The 22,413-nt window shown below is 41.0% G+C and overlaps 1 protein-coding gene across 1 annotated transcript in view; it reads left to right on the forward strand.

The window, feature by feature from the left end:
- eys (eyes shut homolog) overlaps nucleotides 1-22,413 on the forward strand; it is a 165,001-nt gene that overhangs the window by 135,943 nt on the left and 6,645 nt on the right. Inside the window, exons 43-46 of the mRNA XM_047602144.1 lie at nucleotides 1,672-1,895; nucleotides 14,621-14,793; nucleotides 20,351-20,533; nucleotides 22,101-22,267. Of these exons, the coding sequence (XP_047458100.1) occupies nucleotides 1,672-1,895; nucleotides 14,621-14,793; nucleotides 20,351-20,533; nucleotides 22,101-22,267 (747 nt within the window). The remainder of the gene's footprint in view (nucleotides 1-1,671; nucleotides 1,896-14,620; nucleotides 14,794-20,350; nucleotides 20,534-22,100; nucleotides 22,268-22,413) is intronic.

Consider the following 22,413-nt stretch of genomic DNA (forward strand, 5'->3'; position numbering starts at 1 on the left):
TGTGGTCTGACAGCTTCATGGTTTATACCTGCGAGTTCCATACAAGTGGCAGCCTGCGGGGCTGGTAGATAAAGATAACGCGCAAGTGCCAAAAACTGCAGTTCTTCAAATGGCCATGTGAGGCAGACTCCAAAATTGAGTCTGTCAGTCTCAAGTTCACAACAGAAATCAACATTTTTACATCATAGGTAATCAAACATTTTGTCTTTACAGCTAATATCCTCATTAGTAACATTAGCTTGGGGGTGTATTCTGTTGTATTAGCTGGTATTTAGGCATAGTCGGGCACTTCCAAGATGGCAGAGGAGGGAGCCACCACATTGAGCTTCAAAACTGCTGACATCACTTATCCACATTTATACACATTAAAATACACATGTAGAGTTTATTGCCAGTATCTGTAGTATTATTAACATAAAATTGTACAAAAGAAACATAACCAAATAGCCCTGGAAACCCACATTAATTATATTTATTTATTTCTGATGAGTTGTATCCATGTTATTAATTATAAACAGAGGTAGCGAGTATGGACTGTACCAAGTGGAAAAATATTTTACATGTTAATAAGATTTGCAAATGCACTATTTTAAACATGAACTTCTAAATGTTATAGATTAATGTATGTTATGTTGGAATTAAGCCATAGGAATACATTTTTCAGATTTAGATCAATAATCTTCGTTTTTAGTCCTTAATATTAAATTACAAATTTTAAAGGGAGCTCGTTTACACTAAATACAATAAACGATTGGCCTAATTATGCATTTAACAGAAAAAAAAAATCTCTTTAAAGCAGAGGGAGTTCTGTTTCCCACTTTCAACATTTGGTGTCGTTTAACAGAGTGTGTAAGGGGGCTGTGATGAATGTTAATTTGACTTTCCCAAATGAATAGTCACGTTTGGCAAAAGTATGACAGTTATGTAAACTGAGTGACAGTAGTATTTAATATTCATTTGAATAACCAGAGGTCACTGCGGGGAATCAAATATATGTAATTTAATGCTAATATGAGATTTTCACCACGTTATTTATGCAGCTCTACATTGGCAGCAGACACAATTATACTTGTTAAATTGACCGTTATGGTAGGATGAGCTGCGAGTTCGCAGAATTTATCTTTATTAATTCTACCCAATTACCTCGCACATCAAAGAAAGCTCGCAGTATTTTATAGATACTGTATTCTCTATCGGTGTGCCCGGATGTGCATTATCATGTGGTGTCATGAGAGTCATGAGAAATAAAGAGTCGGGGTTTCTTTTTAACCTTTTAGCACAGTAGTTTTTGATTATTTTTTAGGGCAATCAGTCAGTCACAAATTCTAAATCACAGCACCCGTTCTTCACCCACACACCACTTCATCCATTCCCAGTACCTTCCCATTCAAATGACTTATGGACTTAAGTTATATGTGATGTAAAATGGTGAATTTATGAAAAAATAACATGCAAATAAGAATACTATATATTCTGGTTTAGGTTAATAGCGCCCTGTTAATGTAGTCATAATACAGTATACACACACTGATTTTGAGAGCTTGTTTTTATTTGCAAAGCTTAAAGGGAGACATGTACTGGGGCTAGGATTCAGTGTGATTTATTAAACCATAAGACTGATCACTACTGGCTTTCTAACATTTCTTCTTTTTCTTTTTTTTTTTCCTGCAGGGAACCTTTGGGCCGATATTTCTTGGGGATGTTTCATCCCACTGGGAGATGCGTGACAGGGGAGCAAAGGGAGAGAGGAGATTCATTGGCTGTATCAGGGAACTTCAGGTCAACTCAAAGGAGATTTACCTGGTGGGCGAGGCGCTGAGCGGGAGAAACATCAAGAACTGTGACCCGCCTGTCTGCCAACACCTTCCCTGTCGCAACGGAGGAACCTGTGTCAGGTACCAGGTCACCTTTACCCTAATTAACAATTACTTTACCACCTTTGAACTCAAAAGCCACAAAGAAGACACACACACATAAAAAAAAGGACTTCACTTATAAAGTGAATTTCATAACTACAATTGTGCCTTCGCTAAACGGAAGACGCACTGGATACACGTGATATGCGCAGGGCTGTTTATCCATTGTAAGAACAGTTTAAATTGCTTTTTCCAATCTCTCCCCCCAAAAAATGGAACTGTAGGTGTGCATGCTTTGAACATTCGCTGAATGCTCTCAGCCGGCTAGAAATGACAGTTTGGCAGCTCCTTTCCCTCGCACTGACCATTTTCTTTTTTTTTTAATGCTGAGCTATTTAGTTGCCAAGCTTATCTTATCTACACTGGACTAATCAGTGTGGAGGTACACAAAGGTATCTTGTGGAATATTGCACTGGGACTGGTTACCAGCAGAAAAAAAACAGTATAAATTCATTATTAATGACAGGGTGAAAATTTGATTTGGAGAATTCCAATGAATAATTCCTATGAATGATTTGTTTTCATAAACAGTATGGGGATGGAATGAATCTGCAATTTCTACAATTTTTAAATTCTAATTTTGTCTCCAAGTCGCGGTGCATCATGGCAGATTTCAGTGTTTATGGTGACGTTTGGAAAGAGACTGTAACAGACGTACGGCAGAGTGTTTCTGCAGAAAAGAAGATCCTCTTTTTTTTTTAATTTAACTATATACAAACTGACAGAAGCGAAGAATTTTGAGTTCTCAGCGAGGTTGTAACAAAACAACAGTTAAATGCACAACAGACAATAAATGTGCAGCAGCAGAAGTTCAGGTGAAAAGGAAAGTGCTGTCTTTACTGTGATGGCTCCGGCTCTCCCTCCGGACAGCAGCACTTCTGTGAGGAGTCAGCACATTGAGAGAGGTCAGCAAAATGTTGGCCACGTCTTGGTTTTGTTCGGCTCCTTTCTCACTCCCGCTGATGATTTGACATTATGTAACGTTTGAAGAGCCACCCCGTCCTGCTGTTGTTTCCGCTTGAGGAACTTTTATCTAAATGTAGAAACGCAGAGACAAACCGGCCTAAAAACTATTTTTGTAATTTCCCTCATTTGTAAGGAGCTGCTGAGGAGCTCGCTTTATTTGTTTGTTTTTTTCAGGACTCAGTTTTAATCTTCATACTTTTCCGACATAATTTCCCGCCGGAACGGGCAGCTGCTTTCTGTGGAGAAGCTCTAAAACACCTGCGAGGATGAAAACAAAAACAGAGAGATTTCAAATCAATTTAACTTTAGTCTGTAGGTTTTAGGACTTAATTCACCATAATCGTTAGGTTGAGGTAATTTCTGCCTTTTTACGCTGAGAGGGTTAGCTTTTGTATGCTCGCGACGTGGCATGTTGGAGGAAGGGAGGTAAATAACGTCTAAATTTCAATGTATGCTAATGCTTATCCAAGCTTTCAGTGTTGTGCTGCCCTCCAGTGGTCAAAAAAGTATTTTATTCCCCCTTTAAATCACCTTTCACTCATTTTCGAAAGAAAAGTAAAACAGATTGCGTGAATTTTACAGGATTTTATTCTCCAGGAGAAGTGCTCTCCGTCTCTCATGCTGGTCAAGATGCGTATAGGTCTGTTCGTCTTTCATCTTTATAGAGTGCGGCACATCAGACTGCCATCACAGCCCACTTACCAGCAATCTTGCTGGTCTTTTTAAGTATGCATTAACCACACATGACGCTCTTTCACCTGAGGTAATCTACAAAATAGCTACTCTAAATGTCTACTTCATTGTGCTATGACACTATCAATTAGCAGTAGCATTTATTAAACAGGAAATGAAAAAGGGCACTGTGAATATTGGAATATGAATAGCTCTAAGAATACCAATTAAGAGCCGGTGGCGTTGTGGTCACATTGGCTTGTCATGTGCGACAGAGTAGGCCTGGCAATTATCTGTGTGATGAATATGCGTTATTGCAGTATCCTGTCGAACCACACAGCTTGCTGGGGTCAGTGCGAGTTCGCAGAGCTCTGTTCATTGTGTTAGTTGTCCTGGATTGCACCGCCACAACATAATAGGATTTTTTTCTCGGGTTCGGTTGGGGTGATTTGGGCACCGTCTCCTTTTCATGTTTTTTTTTTTTATTTTTTTATTTTATTCATTTGTCCATGTAGAAATATCGATATTATGGCTGAGAGGATAATGGCGAGTGGCTGGTGAGTGATACATACATATCAGGTATTTAAGGGACACTAGTGTTAAAAGCCAGACAATCTGCCTCTCAAGACCATGGCCTTGTTATTCTTGAGTGCCAGCTCTGTGAAGCTCGGCGTCTGCGTCATCTACAAACCTCAGCTGCAGGTTGCGCATACATCATTAGAACAAATGTATGCAGCAGGTGGAAATGTTAAAAAGGAAATGTTTACCAAGAAAGATGCACTGTACAAGCTCGATGACAAACCCTAGGAACGAAAGAAGAATATCCCATTAGAGGAAGATGTGAATAAGGCAATTAAAGAAATGCACCTGCGCAATCCTTCCCATGTGATCCATGCACAAATGTACTTGTGACCGGTTGTGAAGTGACTTGCACCTGGATGCTTTGGTCTCTGACTGTGGATTTCCTGCTGTGGTGCTGATGCTGATGGCATCCCTTTAGGCCTCTGTCTGGGCATGCAGTCAACCTTTTGTGGGAACATGTGGCAGCACCCTGTAGGGTGTCTATGTTTAGGGCATGGGAGCTAGAAAGTCACACAGTGAGACTCAACTTTTTGTCCATTTTTTTTTTTATACATGTGGAGATTAAGCTTTACATGTATTTTTAGAATTATATTTTAACATTTTAGACAAATTTCCATCCAGGCATCAGTTCCTCTTATGTTTTACAATTATTTTGTAGTTGCTTTTTGTGCAGATGAAACCAATAAGAAATGACATGTTAATTCATGACCTTTAGAAACTGTGGTGGGTGTAGATGTGCGTGAAGGTTTTTTTGTCACAGTTTATCCAAAAAAAAAGAAGAAGCTGAAAACAAGGACAACTGGACTTTCTTCGAGACATTTCACGATTTGTCCAAGTAGCTCCCTCAGTTCTAATAGACTGGTGGGGAGTCTTCTTCATCAGTCCCCAAGACGTTTCACTGTAATTCCCACCCTGAGACTGGAGATGCTGGCTGATAATGGGCCACCAGAATACCAGTCATTGGAGAAAAAAAACCGAGATCATATTTCTTAAAAACTACAGGTAAGTATCTGGTCATTAATTAATTGAGCAGCATCCACAGATGTTCCCACTTAAACCCCTCCATTTAGATCAGAATAATCTACTTGGATAAGTTGTAAAACCCTCAAGTAACTATACAATGACCACCTTCCTAATATTGTGTTGTGTGCACAGTTGTGACCCATCAGGGAATGGACATGGAGCTTCTGAGGGTGTTGTGTGGTGTCTGGTAATAGAATTGTGAGTGGGGGACTTTGGGTCCTATGGGTTGAGTGGAGGGGCCTCTATGGATCACACAGATACTTGATCAGTTTGGGATCTAGTGAATGTGGAGGCCAGGTTAACACCTTGTGCTGTTTTTTTCATATTATTTTGAGTTGTTCCTAAACTACTGAACATCCTGCTGGGGATGCCATCAAGGTGTGTCATTGCTATGGGGTAGGGGTGCCTGGTCTGGTGCAGGTGGGTGTTTCATGTCTAAGTAACATCCACACGAATGCCAAAAGTTTCCCAGCACAACATTGCATTGTCACAAGATGGTCAATATTATTTACTTCTGCTGTCATAATGTTATGCCTGATTGGTGTAGGTGGAGACGGACTCACTCTTCCTCTTGCAATCAGCATTTCTGCTAAGCTAAACTAACTGGTATCTAAAACAAAGGCCACTTGACTTTCCACTTGAAGAATCAGCTTGGATGAAATGTCTTCAAAAAATAACTCAAACAGGTCCAGATGTTTTTCTTTTAGCTTTTATTCAAGCATACCATGACCTCCATGACTAGTCTTCACTGACTTGTCTTCACTGACTCGGACTTGTTGGCAAATACACTTGATAATAGTCATCAGAACGGTGTGAACTAACTTTGGTAAAGAGAATGGGAAAGACATACAGCATATTCTCATTCAGAGTAGAACTCATGCAGACAGAAAAAATTCTACTTTTGCTAATTGGCTTCAGTAGAGACGACGCCTTGCTTGTTCTTTGCTCTCCCAACTTCAGTCCACCACTTAACCGTGAATTCTCCCGATGCTCAATTTCACTGCTGGCAAGAGTTCTTCAAAAAGTAAAAAGTGAAACCATCTTTATCTTAATCAGAGTTCCTGCTGCACTTGTTTCAAAGTACCTGTGAAATAACTCAAGGTCCAAGAAACAATTATTTTAATTCAGCATCAGAAACAAACATCGCAATCGCACACCATCCCGCGTGCGATCGCAGTCCCTGAAGAATATTTCCTCAGAATACTTGCTCATTACAGAGTTTATTGCATTTGCGTCTTTGAGTTTTGGAGGACGAGGACATTGAAAACAACGGCATGAGGGTGTTTCTTTTATGGCCATGTGAACTTATATTTCAAGTTATTTTTACACATTTAGACATTTGCTGATTTAAAAGCGAGCCTCAGTGTGACCTTGACATACTTGGAAGCAACTGATAATAATTACATAATTATTAAAATGGGGACAATTGCACATGACTTAATATTAAAAAAAAAAACACATGGAGGCAAAAAATATTTAATATAATACATAAGAAAAGGATTGTTGTTGTTTTTGGTTTTCTGTTTCATTTTGACCTCTGACACCAAATTAGATCCAATGGAACTAAAGAGAAAAGAGATTTTATCGTGGTCTCTTTTTCTGTAAAGATTTTTTTAAGAGCTCAAGCTCGTCTTTGTCTGTGTCTGTGTGTCTCCGTCCTTCTGTGAGTCTGCACGGCCCGTTCCTTTGAGCTTGATATCAGGGGAACGCCTTGAGGGAATTATTTGAAATTTGGAACAAACCTCCGCTTGGACCGAAGATGAACTGATTAGAATTTGATGGTCAAAGGCAAAGTATAACCATAAAGAAACATGCGAAATTGAAATCTCAGAGACAGCAGACAAAAACATTGCCTTGAACATGTCTTTAGTCATAAGTCAAGAATCCATGTGCTACTCTTGACAAAAGTTTGTGCAAGTATCAAGTGATTTATATATACAAAATGTTCACTTGTGGACAGTCTTGCAAGCTGCAACTTGACTTGTATGCATAGATGTAAAGCCGCAAGGTAGAAATTATAGTTTTTGTTACTAACTAAATGCATTAACCAACCATAATGTATTAATCAGTCCAACATCCCTATCATGCCTCTGGCATTCACCCCCAAGCTCATTGTGTCCTGCAGCAGATATAAATCTCTTAAAATGGGCAAAAATTTGTTTAATGTGAAAAATGTCCTAGAAATTTCCTGTCACTGCAGGGTACTGTGGTATGAGCAAATGTGAATACTGAAGCAGGCATAATTTTCTTTTATTTTTTTTTCCATCTGTGGACACATTTATTTCCTTAACGAAACACTACTGTGTTTATGGGACATAATTTAATATTATCTGCAGAGCTATTCAGAATGTGCCATCCGATGCAATGATGTGGCTCAATGATATGTGTTTTACAAAAATGCATCACATGGTCTCAGAGGCTTTGCATGGGCAGGCCTACATACTAGTTAGTAGGATCAGATGGATTTCAGTCCGTGCCGTTTGTTGACAGAGAACACCAGACACATATTTTTTTTTCTGGGGATTAGGATTGAAACAGTGGGGGAGGGGATGTCTGATACTTGAGGACTAAACTGTGAGCTGTGAGCACCAGTGTCATTAATCCCTTCTGCAGAACCCTCAATGTTGCCAGGCTAGCAAGTGTTTTGAAGCCCGTTTACGGCGGCTTTCTTAGACGTAGCCGAAGGTGAAAGTTATTTGTTAGCCCGGTTTGGCCTGCAGGAGTTTCTGAAGGGTTGTGTAACGCGTTGCCGCCACAGAGGACATAACGTCTTCTTCGCCGCAGAAATGAAGCAGCGAGGAACGTCTGCAAGAACCGCGGCTGTCACGGGTGATGGGCTCAAAAAGACGGTCTGAAAAATGCTAACTGTCAGAGAAAATGATTCTCATCGTTTTAACAGCCTGACGGGAGAGGGTTTGAGCGTGCGACTGATAGACAAAATACACAAACGTGTGCATCTTTCTGTGTCTATGTCACCATTGGCGCCCATGAAATTTACACACGTAATGTAGAATTTTTCCTGAAAACGTGACTCTAGTGAAGCGGCTTTGGTCTGCAGACAACTCGGGTTGCTACTGGATAGCAAATGATAAAACAACAAATTATAAAAAGAAATAGGAGGAAAAAATAGAGATTGAATTGAAAGATTGCGGTGTGACATTGGTATTTGGCACCCTTTAAATCAGTGTTGGAAGTAAACAGTTTTGACTCAGCTGCAATTAATTGGAAATCACCTGATGGTAAACTGTCAGTTCCCACATGACATAAATTAGCCAATGAATGATGACTTTAATGTTGTAAAAAGCCACATTCTTCCCTGTTCCTTTGTCACTATGGTGAATGCAGGGGAGCTGTCTGAGGATGTCAGATGTGTTATTAATAGGAAGTTTTCTAAGCGTGGGACTGTCAAGAACCTGCCTGGACAAGGAGGAAAGAGGAAAATTCATGAGAGAAGTCTTCAAAGGTTGGTGCGAACTGTGGAAAAAAAACACCACATAAGACATCCAAAGAGCCCCAGACACTTTCCATACACTAAACCAAGCAGGGCTTCATCGGCGAAGGCCAAGGCAGATCCCACTGCTGAAGAAAAGGCATAAAAAGCAACGACTGATCTTTGCCTAAGAGTACTTGGACAAAATCACTCTGGGAAAATGTTTTGTGGACAGATGGAATAAAAATAGAGATTTTTGGCGATGCACACCAAGAATTTGTTTACAGACGGCGCGATGAAGCACATAAGGGAAAGAGCAACGTACCAACAGCTAAGCATGGTGGATGATCGATAATATTGTGGGGTTCTGGTACTCTAGGCCTTGACTGTATCACAAGAATGATTATTAGAGGATTATCAGATAGCGAAATGTGCTACCCAGTGTAAGAACACTAGGTTTGCATCAAAGATCATGGATTTTCCAGCGAGATAAAGACCCAAAGCACACATTCAAAAGCAAAAAATGGACTGGCCAGCAATGAGTCCTGGTCTCACTCCCATCAAAACTCTATGGCATCAGCTGGAATCTGCCATTGGTGTAAGGACTCCTGCAAATGTTCAAGAGTTTGAACAAACTGCAAAGAAAGAGTGGGAGAAAATACCAGCTGAGAAGTGCAAGAGGCTTATAGATGGCTACAAGAAACGTTTGGAGGCAGTCATCACGGCCAAAGGGTGTGAAACCAAATATTAACGAGGGGTGCCTCCATTACCGTCCATGTCATTTTTTCTATTTCCTCTTGGAGATTACAATTTTGTAAGTTGAAAAATAATATTTTTGCTAAATTACTTTGGGCATCCAATTAAAAAAAAATCTGATCATATGAATTTGGTACATTTCCATTTATTTCTGAAGATTTTGCACAGGTTATGGAAAAAATGAAAGGGTGCCAATAGTGGTGACCAGGACTATATGAGGAGAAAAACCTTTGAAGACGAGAACTCTATTCTCTGTGCATCGATGATGTCTTGAGGAAACTTAAGCAACATATCAACGGGATGAGTATAAAAGTCCTCCAAAACAGCTCTTTGGGCGAGGGGACCTATCATTTATTGTTGTGGTTGATGACGTCTGTTAGACATTTGTGTGCCAAACCACAGGATGGTTGTTCACAACTGGTTTGTATTTGAAAGCCTATTATCGAATTGTTGCGTTTTTTTTTTTTTTTTTAAATCAAGTTCAGACAATGTTTTATATTCAAAAGTAGTTAAAAATCAGACAGAGTCAGGAGCTAACGAAATACCCAAACCAGTCAAACTATGGTGATTAACTCACTTTTGTGCCTAGCCTCAAGTGGCCATTTGAGAAACTGCAGTTTTCTGCTTAGGCTTCATATTTCAGCAGTAGGTTATGCAGCATACTTGTTTTTAAATTTAATTTCCTTCTGTGTTAATTAAGCTTGTAATAATGCCTCAACATTAATTAGCATGCAAACAGTCACCTTGTCACCCTATAAAAATGTGTAAGAATTTACATGGATAATTACATGTTATCAGTAGGTTACTGCACTATAGGCACCTCAATCAGACCTGAGCCCTGGGACTTGATACAATACAATAGAAAACTAGAGGAAATTCATTGGAAATTAAATATATATGCTGTCTGTGTGTTTCTGTGTGCAGACAGACCCCCCGTGAAGCTTTTATAGACATTTCCAACTACGGCATAATATCATATGACAAAAATCATATTCTCCGGTCAATTTGTTGTCACTGGACAAGTTCATGTCCATTCTGCCTCGATCACACACCATGAACCAATTTGACGCGCATGTTCACCCCTCACAGGTCTACCACACGCAGTAAATCACAGCTTGTTTGATTCACATGTTAAATACATAAACCCCTGTGTTGCCGTTTATATGATTAGCTGTATCCAGCTGGAGGTTAATGCTTCTGCTCAGCCATTTGTCATTTGAAATATGGGTCTGGAATCGGTTTGGCACTAAACTGTGAGCGACCAGGTTATTGTTGCGTTGTTGATGTTAATGCGCGCACACTGTCGAGTAGAGCCTCTGTCCTCTGGGTCCTGTGTCTGTGTTTTATTGCACGTCCAGCACGTAGCTACAGGTTAAATTTTTAGTGAAAATGCGGAGGTGTCAAGAAATTTTATTGTTGCGCAACTTTATTTCTGAGACCTTGAGGCAGTGGATTCAAGGTATTAAAGGGCAGTGTTTCACCAGGCTTTTTCCTGTTCGGCCAGTGTACCAGGAGAAGTAGAAATACAAGACAAGGTCAAAATAAACACCCTGGCATATTTGAAAAGTGCGCAGTGTAAACATGTGAATGTATACTTTCAAGTGTTGCAGAAAAACACAGTTTTCTGCAGAGCGCAGCATATTCTAGACTAAATCATAGAAATATTCTCTGATCCCCTGAGAAAAAGAAGTTCCTTCTCACATTATGCTTTTTTTTTTCTTCAAAAAATTTATTTCAACTTCCATCTTTCTGTGTGTTTCTATGGTAAGATGTTTCGAAATCATTTTTTTCACTGTCAAGGCTCGCAAAGGTGCCTGGAGTTCAGGGAGATACTGAACAACTGTCTGCTCATACAAGCTTACTCAGGTCAATGCCGTGTATAAATACCTCTTGTCTGTGGTGATAATACATTTTAAATTACAAATAACTGAGTGAAGCACTAGTCGCTTTTCAAATGATTTTCCCCGTCATCTTTCCAAGAATTCTAGTTAATGTAGAATAGCGGTGTCCAAATGGATCTTTACGATGCTGGAAATCAAATTGAAGGATGTTTGAAAGACGTTTTTCTCCATAAATTATATCTGTTAAACCCAGTGGTCCTTTTTCACTTTAACAAAGCATGAAGGGGGCTAAATGCTTTCAGCCCGAGAACTGAAGGGCTCGTGGCAGCAGAGCCTCATCAGTGTCTTACTGTAGAAGTGTATTTGCATACCAACAACAACTTGAAAAGAATTGCTCTGTAAATAACTTACATGGAATGAAATCGGAGGAACGACTGTGCAGCTTATTGTTCCAGCTGACAGGGATATCATAAGCTAACGGGTCAATTATTCATCATTTTATCTGGTACTTATTAGATGAAAAATGTATGTGTTCTTCAATAATTTATCCAACGTGCGTGCTGAGGCAGTGGTGTGTGTGTGTTTTTTTTTTGTTTGTTTTTTTTTTGAATGGTGTGAGATAAGGCAGGCTCCAACACTATGCATTTGTGATTAACATATTCAAATTAGTCTGCAAACATTACGACAATTTTGTAATCAAAGTGATTGCCTCTGGCAAATTAAAATAACCTTTTGTCACCCCACACATCAAGTTTTTGATTAGGCCAATTAAAACTCAAGTGTTTCGAACCGTGCTCTTTCCCCGGCTCTATCTGCACGTTACCTTTTTTTTTTGTGGACAGAACTATCTGCCGCTTGTGTTTACTTCTCACAGTCATTTAACAGCTAAATTCAAATGCTTTATCTACATAAACGCATTTGGGGATCTAAATGGGACGTTCGCCGGAACACAAATTTTCTGCTTCCGCTGAATGGGAATTTTTGTTTAACCCAGCAAATGTGTGGTCAGTGTTGCTTTATGAGCCACTAACCAGTCCACAATTTGTATTTATTTATACCTATATTTTATAAATCATTTACACTGGTGTTTTTCATTTGTAAATGCAATACAATTATCTCAAAGTGTCTACCACAATTAGAGGAAACAATCTTTGTATTTGTCCCCACTATCCCTTCAGATTTTTTTTTTATTATTTGTGGACAGGGAAACATTGACATTTTCAGAGGCACAGTGCTGTTTTTTGTGGAAACTTGAATCTTCAGCTTCCTTCAGTACAGAGACAGATTGTGGTGGGAAACGGGGTTCAAAGTGGGTGAAAGTAGACGGTAGATACACTTAAATCTAAGTGAGTATTTCATAAAATTGTCAAAGTGTAAGTAGTAAATTATATGTTTGGACCTGGCATTCGTGTGCATGGTACTTCGACATTTACCACCCACCTAGACCAGACAAGCCCCCCCCCCACCACCACCACCACCACCATCACCACCACCACCACCACCTCACTCATGATACTCCCTGATGGCAGCAGCCTTCCCCAGCAGGATGCAGCCTGACACACAAAAATGGAAAAATGCCACAATGGTGTCAACCTGGCCTCCAGATTCACTAGATCCCAAACGGATCAAATATCTGTGGGATGCACTGGAACAAACCTGATCCACAGAGGCCCCTCCCCTCAACCCATAGGACTCAAAGACCCCAATTAACAACATCCTGTTGCCAGACACCACCGGACCCTCTCAGAAGCATGTCCATTGTCTGATGAGTCACAACTGTTTTGGAGGCACGATGGAGACCTGATCGGTGTGTATTATATGCTGATGAAATCCAAATGTTTTTTAGGGATAATAGTTGATTACAAAGGTGTTATGCATCACAGCATGCATAAGTAATAGAGCCGGATGATGATGGTAAGAAACGTCTGACCAACTTCCTTGCTTTTGTGGCGGAAAGTTGATCTGGAACCGCACCATTGGGAATTGATTATGCTCCTGCAAAGATCTGCCAGGCCAGTCATTTGGATGTGGCCTTTATGTAATGATGTAAAGAAGAATAAAAGCAGCATAGTGACTCACGTCATATGAGTGTCATCGAGTTGAATTCGCTTACAGCAAAATAGCTCAGGTAGGTTGGAGGACGGACCAGTTTCCTGCAGAGTGTCTTTTTTTCCCTCTTTTGGCTAAAACACGCCCGATAATGATCAGGCCATGATCTCTCTAAATGTTTCAGGGTTAGTTCTGCAGTACCTAGCTTGTATTTTTACTTTAGCTGAGGTGTGGATTTCTCCCACTGCCTCTACTTTCAATGCACACTCCTTCTGTGCAGAGAAGACTGAGATGAAAACATGAAAACAGACCAAGGTATTCACACCTGTCTCCGCTTCAAGAAGCCTTTGTGTTATTTGACTGTTGGAGGAAACTGGAGCTTCCGGACGAAAAGCCACACATTTCACATGCCACCAGCATTTTAACACAAACACTAAGTGACATGTAAGGGACAAATTAGCAGCACTCAAAGCACGGAGTCAACACGGCTGCACCAGGAGGTGCAGCGTCATTAAATATTTGATTCTTCCTCCTGTAGGTTGTCAAAGACTATAAAAAATAACAATCCCTGGTCTGTTAGGTACATGACGTTTTCTATCTTTGACTGTTCCTTTAAAAGTAATAGTCACAATTGGCAGCGGCGGTGTGCAGCTGTGCCTTAAAATACCTTGAACTGGAAGCAGCCCGTTAATAATCATCACATGGCGGAACTTTCCGTGTTTTTCTTGTATTCCACTTCCATCATATGTAACAATGCTCAACTTTGGTGACACAGTGTAAATATTTCATTTCCAGAAGCCATTTTCTCATGAAGCAATACATCCTGCAGTGCTGCTTCTCAAAGCACATTATTAATTTATGGATTTGAAACCCCACCAATGGTTCCTCTATCTGAGATTGTACCTTTCAGAGCTGTGTGCATTTTAGAGCATTTTATAAAGTCCCTGTCTGGATATCACTTTGCACGCTAGAGCGCCTCTCTCTTCTTGCAAAATAGGAAGCTTACGTAAAAGAATGAGGCAATAGGACTTATAAACTGCTTTTGAGTTTGCTACTAATCTTTTGCTTTCCGCTGTTATTTTGTCAAGGTGTGTATTTTTACATTTACCAAAGGACACGTAAAGAAATATCAGCCCCGACTGAAATGAAGAAGTCTATAACAGGATTCATGTTTTTCTCCACCTTTATCTGCATGCCCCCAAATTGTGTTTCAGTAGATGTGCTCTATTGCAAATAGTCAAACCCTTAACATCTTTTCATACATTTCAAGGTGGGTTGTTTTATCCTCGCTCCTCTCCCTGTGTGTTCTGGTCACCGCTGTGCAAGCATGACATGTCATGGTCCATTTTAACCTTCGGCCTAATGGTGTTTCTCTACACATTTAGTGATGCCGAGGACTGGTTCTGCGATTGCCCCCCGCTATACACCGGCCTGCTGTGCCAGCTCACCGCCTGCGAGCGCAGCCCCTGCAGTCATGGAGCCACGTGCATCCCGAAGTCGCCACTGGAGGCCGTTTGTCTCTGTCCCTTCGGAAGGCAAGGTCTGCTGTGCGACCAGCGTAAGTGCTCCGTAGAACAATGCGGCGCAGATTTAGCAGCTTTATTAAGAGACTTATCTGCAAACAGTTGGTGAATGAGAGCCTTGAGCCCTTGGTGGAATCGGAGTCGGCTGCTAAATGAAGGGATTCATGAAACTAAGTTCTGCTGAAAAGGCAGAAACGCCCTCCTCAACCAAAGGAGTATGATAATCAGGGCAGAACTTGTGGCGCCTTTAAAGCAAATTTTAAGAGACTATTGTAAGTCTATAAAATCTTATGTCCCAGTAACGGTAATTTCAGCAGCATGACTCAGATATTCATGTCTTATGTCAGACACTTTAGCAGGACATTAACAGTGATGATAGTAAGATTTGTCTCTGACAATTCAGCCTGTATGTACTTTCTCATTTTGGGGCACTAAATATTTTGTCAGTATCCTAAACTGGTCAGTGTAGCCAGATCAAAAGAGAAAGAGCAGCTCGGTGATTTTGAAACTTATTTTGTGGATAAAAATATATTTGAGTTGAATGAACCCAATTTGTACTATTATTTTTTTTAACATTGACCATATTATCATTCTTTGTGTTCTGTGCTATGTTTTTGCCCATTCCCCTGTCCCACATTCACTTAACCAGCATCTGACAACTTGCATCACCTAATGGAGTCCTGGTCTTACGGCCTAATTGGCATGTATGTTCTCCATCTAAAGGAAATAACACCATAGCGCGACTTGGCAGTCAAGTAGATTTCTCATTCCAAAGCAGAAACTGGAAGAACAAAGACTTGATAAGAAAAGCTACAAACTGTTGTGCAGAGCTAGCTTTTCCTGAATCGTGTTGATCAGTTCAGTTTTTTTTTATTCCAGATCATAGTCTGAATAAAGATGGAGGGCAACAGCTCCTCTTAAGAGAAACCAAAGCAAGTAGAGCTCCCCCTGGTGGCTGACTGCGGCATAGGTCATAAACTCCACCTGCTCCATGTTAGCAGATGGGACTTGGGCCAAACTAAAAGACTAAAATACACGTCAGTTTCTTTTTCAAGGATGGTTTCTGTCAACACTGATGCATGATGTCCACCTATATCCTTGGGAAAATGGCATCAGTTTGGGCAATGCAAGGAAGTGGAGACGTGTTGTCCATATTTATATACAGTCTATGTTCCTCATGGCCATTTGGTGAAAATGTCCACCTTAAGAGATGTTTAGATGAGAAAGGGAAAAAGCCTTCTTGGGTTTGTTTTTTTCTCCTACTTTTGCCACTTCTGCTCTCTTGTACTGGCTCTGCTGCTGATTTGCTACACTTGTACTCAATCGACTGAAATAGTCGTCGACAGGGGTCCAACTAGTACCAACACTGCGGGACGCGCCACCAAAGCTGGGACCGCAGACGCTCACCAATGGCCCAACACTGGCCAACAGCCTACTGTGAGCCTAAGACATTGAATATTGTGCCTGCTAAACATGTAAAATAGGCTTGTTTACAATTGAAAAATTAAAACAACCCCCCACAGCTTTTCTTACTATGGTACTGCATGGGTGCAGGATGGCCTCGAATTGATGGCAAATGATGACCATCTATTCTATAATGCCATACATGCCATTTTATGTGCTTATTTCCCAAACAGCGAAGCCATAAAAAAGGGGCCAATACACACCGTTGTGTTCCTCAGAAACAAAAGGTTTTGCTTGACTAAACTGACTGCAGCAGCAGCAGGGGGCTTGGCATATAAGTTGCTCAGCCATGCCACAGCCGCTGTCAGAATCTCAGCGCCCACATGCCAAACAGAGAAATCTAACCTTCCAGTTTCGCACTAAGTGTATGGCTGACATTTGAATTTTAATCCTGACAACATCAGATAAGATCACAGTCAAAACTGATCACTCCTAAGGTCCCTTGTCTCCCAGGGATTTTCTTTCTTTTTTTTTTTTTGTTCTTCTAGCACTTTTCTTCTTCTTGCTTTTAGCAAGACACTGACAGTATTAGCGCAGTAGGCTGGTTGTCTTTTTTTTTTTTTTTCTCCACTTCAGAAAAGACTTATGTTATTTGCTCACCAGGACACTAGTGTTTCTTCTGAATGTAATAGCTTCAGTTCTTGGTTGCGAGCACTTAATATCGGTCTGTGCACAAGCAGGAAATGGAGGAAAGGGAAGAGTGGGAAGTGATGCTGGATTACCTCAAGAGTCTAGCTCATGAAACATTAATGAATCTGTAAGATGTCTTCACTCAGAAATATTAATGACCTACCTTTGTACACAAGTTGGCCATACCTTTCGTTAAATATTCATGTTTAGAATTAACAGAGAAAAAGAAACAATGAAAAATGACATATTGCATAATACTGCTGTCTGCCACTGCAACTATTTGGAGATTTCCCTCATATCCAGGCCAGGTGTCTGTCTTAAGTGTTCATCTTGTTTGGAAATTACAAAGCCAGTAGCTGTGATTGGCTGTGACATTCGTCCCGTCAAGGAATGATGTGTTGCACGTCTTGAGTGCATAATGGGGGGGAAAAAAAACAAACAAGACAAGAAAGGTTATGCCGATTTAACATAGTCACGCAATAAATATAACCGATTGTGGGCATGCAGTTATGCAGTGCAGTCTGTGCATTGTAATCGCCTGCAAACGTTTGGGCACCCCTGGTCATTTTGCATATTTAGTTGATGTTTGAATTCTCCCACAAACAGACAAACGGGTCTTTTCATCAAATCTTAATGCGCTGGTTACTTTGAGGGAACCTTAGAGTCTTTCTGTTCTTGGTTTAAGATACTCTTTCTTGCAGCTCACTTTGAGTTTCAAAGATATTTTTAGGCTGTCTTGCACGCACAGCATGTTTAAAAATCTACCCACAGATTTTGCAAGTCAGGGCACTATGAGGGCCGTTCAAAAAAAAAACAAAAAAAACAAAAAAAAAACAACTTCAGGTTCTGTTTCTTCAAGTAGTTCGCGGTGGGTTTTTTTTTAGGTCTGCGTTCGATCATTGTCCCGTTGTAGGAGCAAGCATCTTTTCGGCTTCTTTTGAATTAGCTGAATTTAATGGAAGCCATTGGTCTTTTCATCCATGCAAAGTTCCCTGTGCCTGTGGCCAGATCAGAGTATTGAAAAATTAAGCTTAACCATAGGTAATGCGTTGCTCATTTAACTTCATATATATACCTTTGGTCACTGAGGACAAAGAGCTCATCTATCCACAGCACTTGTTTTCATCCAGGTGTTTCCTGTTTATGCATCAAAGCTGCCCAGTATCAGCTAAACCTTCCTGCAGTCATATTGGAGATGGGGGTTTGTCTTTCAGTCCAGGACACATGCAGCTTTATCTGAAAGTTTCTTTAGCCTCGCTGTCCGCAGTTTCCTTTAACTGCCATTTCTTAATGACATTTCAGACAGTGGTAGTTGCGAGCTGGAAGCGCTTTGATATCTTTTTATAGCCTCCCCGTGCTTTGTAGGCATCAATTAGCTTCATTTTCAGATCCTCGGCCGGTCGCTCGGAGGAGTCCACGGTCTCTGAGTGTTACCACAAGGTTTGAAGTGTCAGAGAATTTATCTGCTGTGGAGTTGTCACCAGCGGACAATCAGGAATTCATATTCCAATGTACATTTGCTGCAACGGTTCACTTCCTGCCCAAACCTTTGCAGTTTTTTGTCTTCCAGGACATCAGTGTTTCCATTTTAAACATTGTGTGGCATTATTCTGAATCAGCACTTTAGCTTAGTATTGATTTAGTGAACCTTTTTAACCTTTCATTGCTCTGAGATTGAAAGTAAAAAAAAAAAAATCTAATGGTGTGCGGTATACAGTACAGAACTCAGATGATGTGATGTGTTGTCTTCCCGGCTCCTCTATTCCAGCTAAGATGCACACCGTGTACATGCCGCTTTATGTCAGGATTCATTTCACACTCCGGGTGCTGCGCTGTCGCTCTGTTTTCCTTCTGCTCACGTTGGTTTGCGACCATATTACACAAATACGTGGCAAAGTAGAAACAACATGTAATCTTATTTGACAGAATGTGGCGTTAAAATCCATGCACGGATGCATTTCGAGTAGACGGTATACAAACTGTGTGGGAAGACATAACTATACACAAATGAACTATTTTTTTTTTCACATTGATATATTTGTGTATGTGGTACAGCTGCAAGTGACACCAGAATACTTAATTGCCTGCATGAAAACAATGAGTGACAGGAACAAGAAGGTTTTATTTACTATCTAGCTTCTCAGGAATCATTATGTGCCTTTGTGATTTTGCGCATTAAATCTTATTTAGCACACAACTGAATGTAAATGAGAGATAAGCAAATGTTTCTACAGGTCAAAAGTGCCGTATCCCAAAAATATGGAGAATCCTCACCGTCCTCTGATTTAGCACTAGGAGGTTTATTCCAGAATTTACAGGACGCGGGCACAAGATCCTGAAAATGTGTGCGCAAATGTGTTGCGTTTTCACGTAGAGCAGTGTCAATTTGAGTGTATTTTGTACTTTAACATCCACGTGTTCGAAAATATTGTCTCGAGACTTTGGGAAATAATCAAATTTTGCCAGCTGCAGCCTCAGAAGTTCACTTTTTTTCAGCTAAAAAAAGGTCCCACAAATTAACCATTTTCTGTTAATAGGCACTCAAAATAAATTTACAATGAATCAGTTTTGACAAGAAAAATTATGTATTTATGGACAAAAAGTAGACTTGTTTGTGCAGGCTGAACCAGATATGAAGGGCACGCACATATCTTTATTGTTATCACAAAGGGAGTGAAAAAAAAGAAATACCATCACGTGTAAGATCAAGTCAAACACGGCGCAGTGTTCGGCTGCAGCGCTGCAGACGTTCAGCGTGGCGATACAGCCCTAGCAGCAGGCTGGAGATGATAACAGAAGCATTTGCAGCTTTATTAATAATTTAGCAGCCAAACAGAGCTGAGGGTAGTCGCGGTAGGGTGCTCTGAACCCCTTTTAGCCATCGCCTGAGGCTGCAGAAGAATATGCAAGGTGTTCCCAGTGAAGAAGAGCAGTTTTGTGTTTGAATCCTCGATGCTGTGAGGGGGAAAAAAAAACAACAACAACAAAAAAAAAAGAAAAAGACACATAGCCGCATATGATTTTGAGCGAGCGTGGGCGAATTTACACAGAGTCCCCTGTGTCAAATCAAGGAGATGGGTATGCAGAGATGGAATACAAGCAAACGCATTATTGAATCAACCATGCATTCTGAATAAGTAAACTTGAGATTCTAATTGAATATTATTGGGATTATTGTGCTACCCTCGTGAACACGGGCCGTGAAGTGAAGCTTGCGTGTCAGAATCCTTCCTAAACAGCTACTAATGAAAACAGAATAGGACTGAAGAGGTATTTGAAAACAGGTCATCATCTAATAGCATCAGAAAAGAAAATATTCCACCAACCCCCGGCTCGGCAGTGTGGGGCAATAGTGCCATCTTTTGGCAGCCTGCGCGGGAGATGATGAATCAGACCTCTTGATTCCACCACACAGAGGCTGGAGCGTTTAAAGCAGCTAATCCACATATACAGTGCACATATACAGTTACCATCTTGTAAATGTGTATGTTTTCGCAGCCATCAACATAACCCGTCCCAGATTCAGTGGGAGCGACGAGTTCGGCTACACCTCCTTCGTGGCTTACTCCTCCGTCCCCAGCCTCAGCTTCTTCTACGAGTTCAAGCTGAAGTTCACTCTCGCAAACCACTCATCTGCCGTCAAAGACAATCTGATGCTGTTTGCCGGACACAAAGGACAAGGTGAGCTCGCTTCTTACCACTGCACCCGCATGGCAGTTTAAAATTATTCAGGCGGTCAAACGAAGGGGTGAGAAACCACTCCTAGACGTCCCCTCAGTCGGATTTTAGTTGTCAAACTTCATTAAGGATTTGAAAGGAAACGCTAGCGCCACTTTGTGTCACCTGCTGTGTATGGTAATGTGCCATCTAACAGATTCCTTCTCTTCAATGAGCTCCTCTAATCAAGAGTCTTCCCTCAGGATTGTCTTTCTTGGCAGAGTTTACGACATTAATAATGAGTTTTCCCGACAGTCCAGCAATTAGTTGATTTGCAAGCTAAACTGTTATTGTTCCTGATTTTCAAAAGGACCATGTTTGGCATGACTAGCATAATGTGCACATGTGGAGCGGGGGGTTAAGTTAATTGCATTAAACAGACTTTGAGGTGTGGGCGTGCACTGCGATGCTGTCAGCAGCCGTCATGTTAAATCAGACTCTCCTCCATGCTGGGTCACATTTGGTAGCAGGTAACCGCTGTGCCATTGTCACCAGCATATTTCAGCAAAAAAGAAAAACGCCTTTTTAAAAATAAACAGTATCTTGTGGATGTTCTGCTCCTGTTTTTCTCCCGAGCATACGATTCATCAAGGTGGAGGCATAAAACAACAAGAGCAATATGAATAATTAAGCACTTGTCAGAAGAGGGAGCAGCGCTGCAAGATTGGTACAAAGGCGCAATATAAGAATGGATGAAATATGAACAATTCACATGGTGATTGCTTTGATGAGGGGGGACATGTTTGATCAGCACCATCAAGGCATGCAGCCGAGTTAATTATTTGATTGCTGTGATCAAGTCGCCGCGAATGAAACGGGCAGAAATGCAACATATAACGTTGCATCAAACACAACATTAATCTTTAGGCAAACAAATGTATTATTCATTCAAATGCTTGTAACAAATGTAGTACTGAAATCACAGCCCTTTTCTCTTTGTGTTTGTTCTTCTGAGTGTTCAGCACAAACTGCTATTCTTTACATATCCAAAGGGCGTTTAAAGAAAGGCGAGTGGACTATTCTCGAAGACGTTTCGCCACTCATCACGCTCGCTTCTTCAGTTCTGAGAGACTAGTGGGAAGTTGAGGTTTAAATAGGGGAACTCTGTGGGTAAAAACCCATCAGAAACTCGCTTGACTTGTTCCTGTGAGAAACCAGAAACTGGTGCCGCTAACTTCCATTAACGGCCGGACACTGGACCTATCGTTAAGGGGGGGGGGGGGGGGGGGGGCTAGGCCACTTGCCGTGTGAATGGTGCTATAACGAAGCCATTGACAGTGGGAGCCTCCAGTCTCTTCTTGGGGACAGAAGTCAGGACTGTACTGTGAATTGATGGGAGTTTAAATCCCAGTCCACCTCCTCTGTTTAGAGAAGCTTTCTCCAATCTGACATAGATGACTTCCTTTACTCCTCGAATCAGCCGTCTTCTCTGGCTGAGACTTTTACCATTGATGACCTAGATGACTGAGACATATTCATTATATCTTTTGAGTCTGCTGTAGTAAGGGCTAACATTTTTTTTTGTTTGCAGGGGATGACGGCGATGACTTCCTCGTTTTGGGACTGCGGAGTGGGAGGGTTGTGCACAGATTCAACCTCGGGTCGGGAGTGGCGACCATCGTTAGCGATCGACTCGACCGTCGGATCGACATCCACACTGTCACATTTGGAAGGTCCAAGAGAACAGGGTGGCTGAAGGTGATTCAAGATGAGAGACTGCTGTAGAATGCCACATTTAAATACTGTACATAGATGGGTGACCTTTACACCAAGTCTCCTTGCAAATTGATGTTAAAGTGTTTTTATTTATGTCTTCCACTATATGTCACCTAAGTAGCACTTTC

The sequence above is a fragment of the Mugil cephalus genome, chromosome 13 (genome assembly GCF_022458985.1).
Source record: "Mugil cephalus isolate CIBA_MC_2020 chromosome 13, CIBA_Mcephalus_1.1, whole genome shotgun sequence".
NCBI lineage: Eukaryota > Metazoa > Chordata > Actinopteri > Mugiliformes > Mugilidae > Mugil > Mugil cephalus.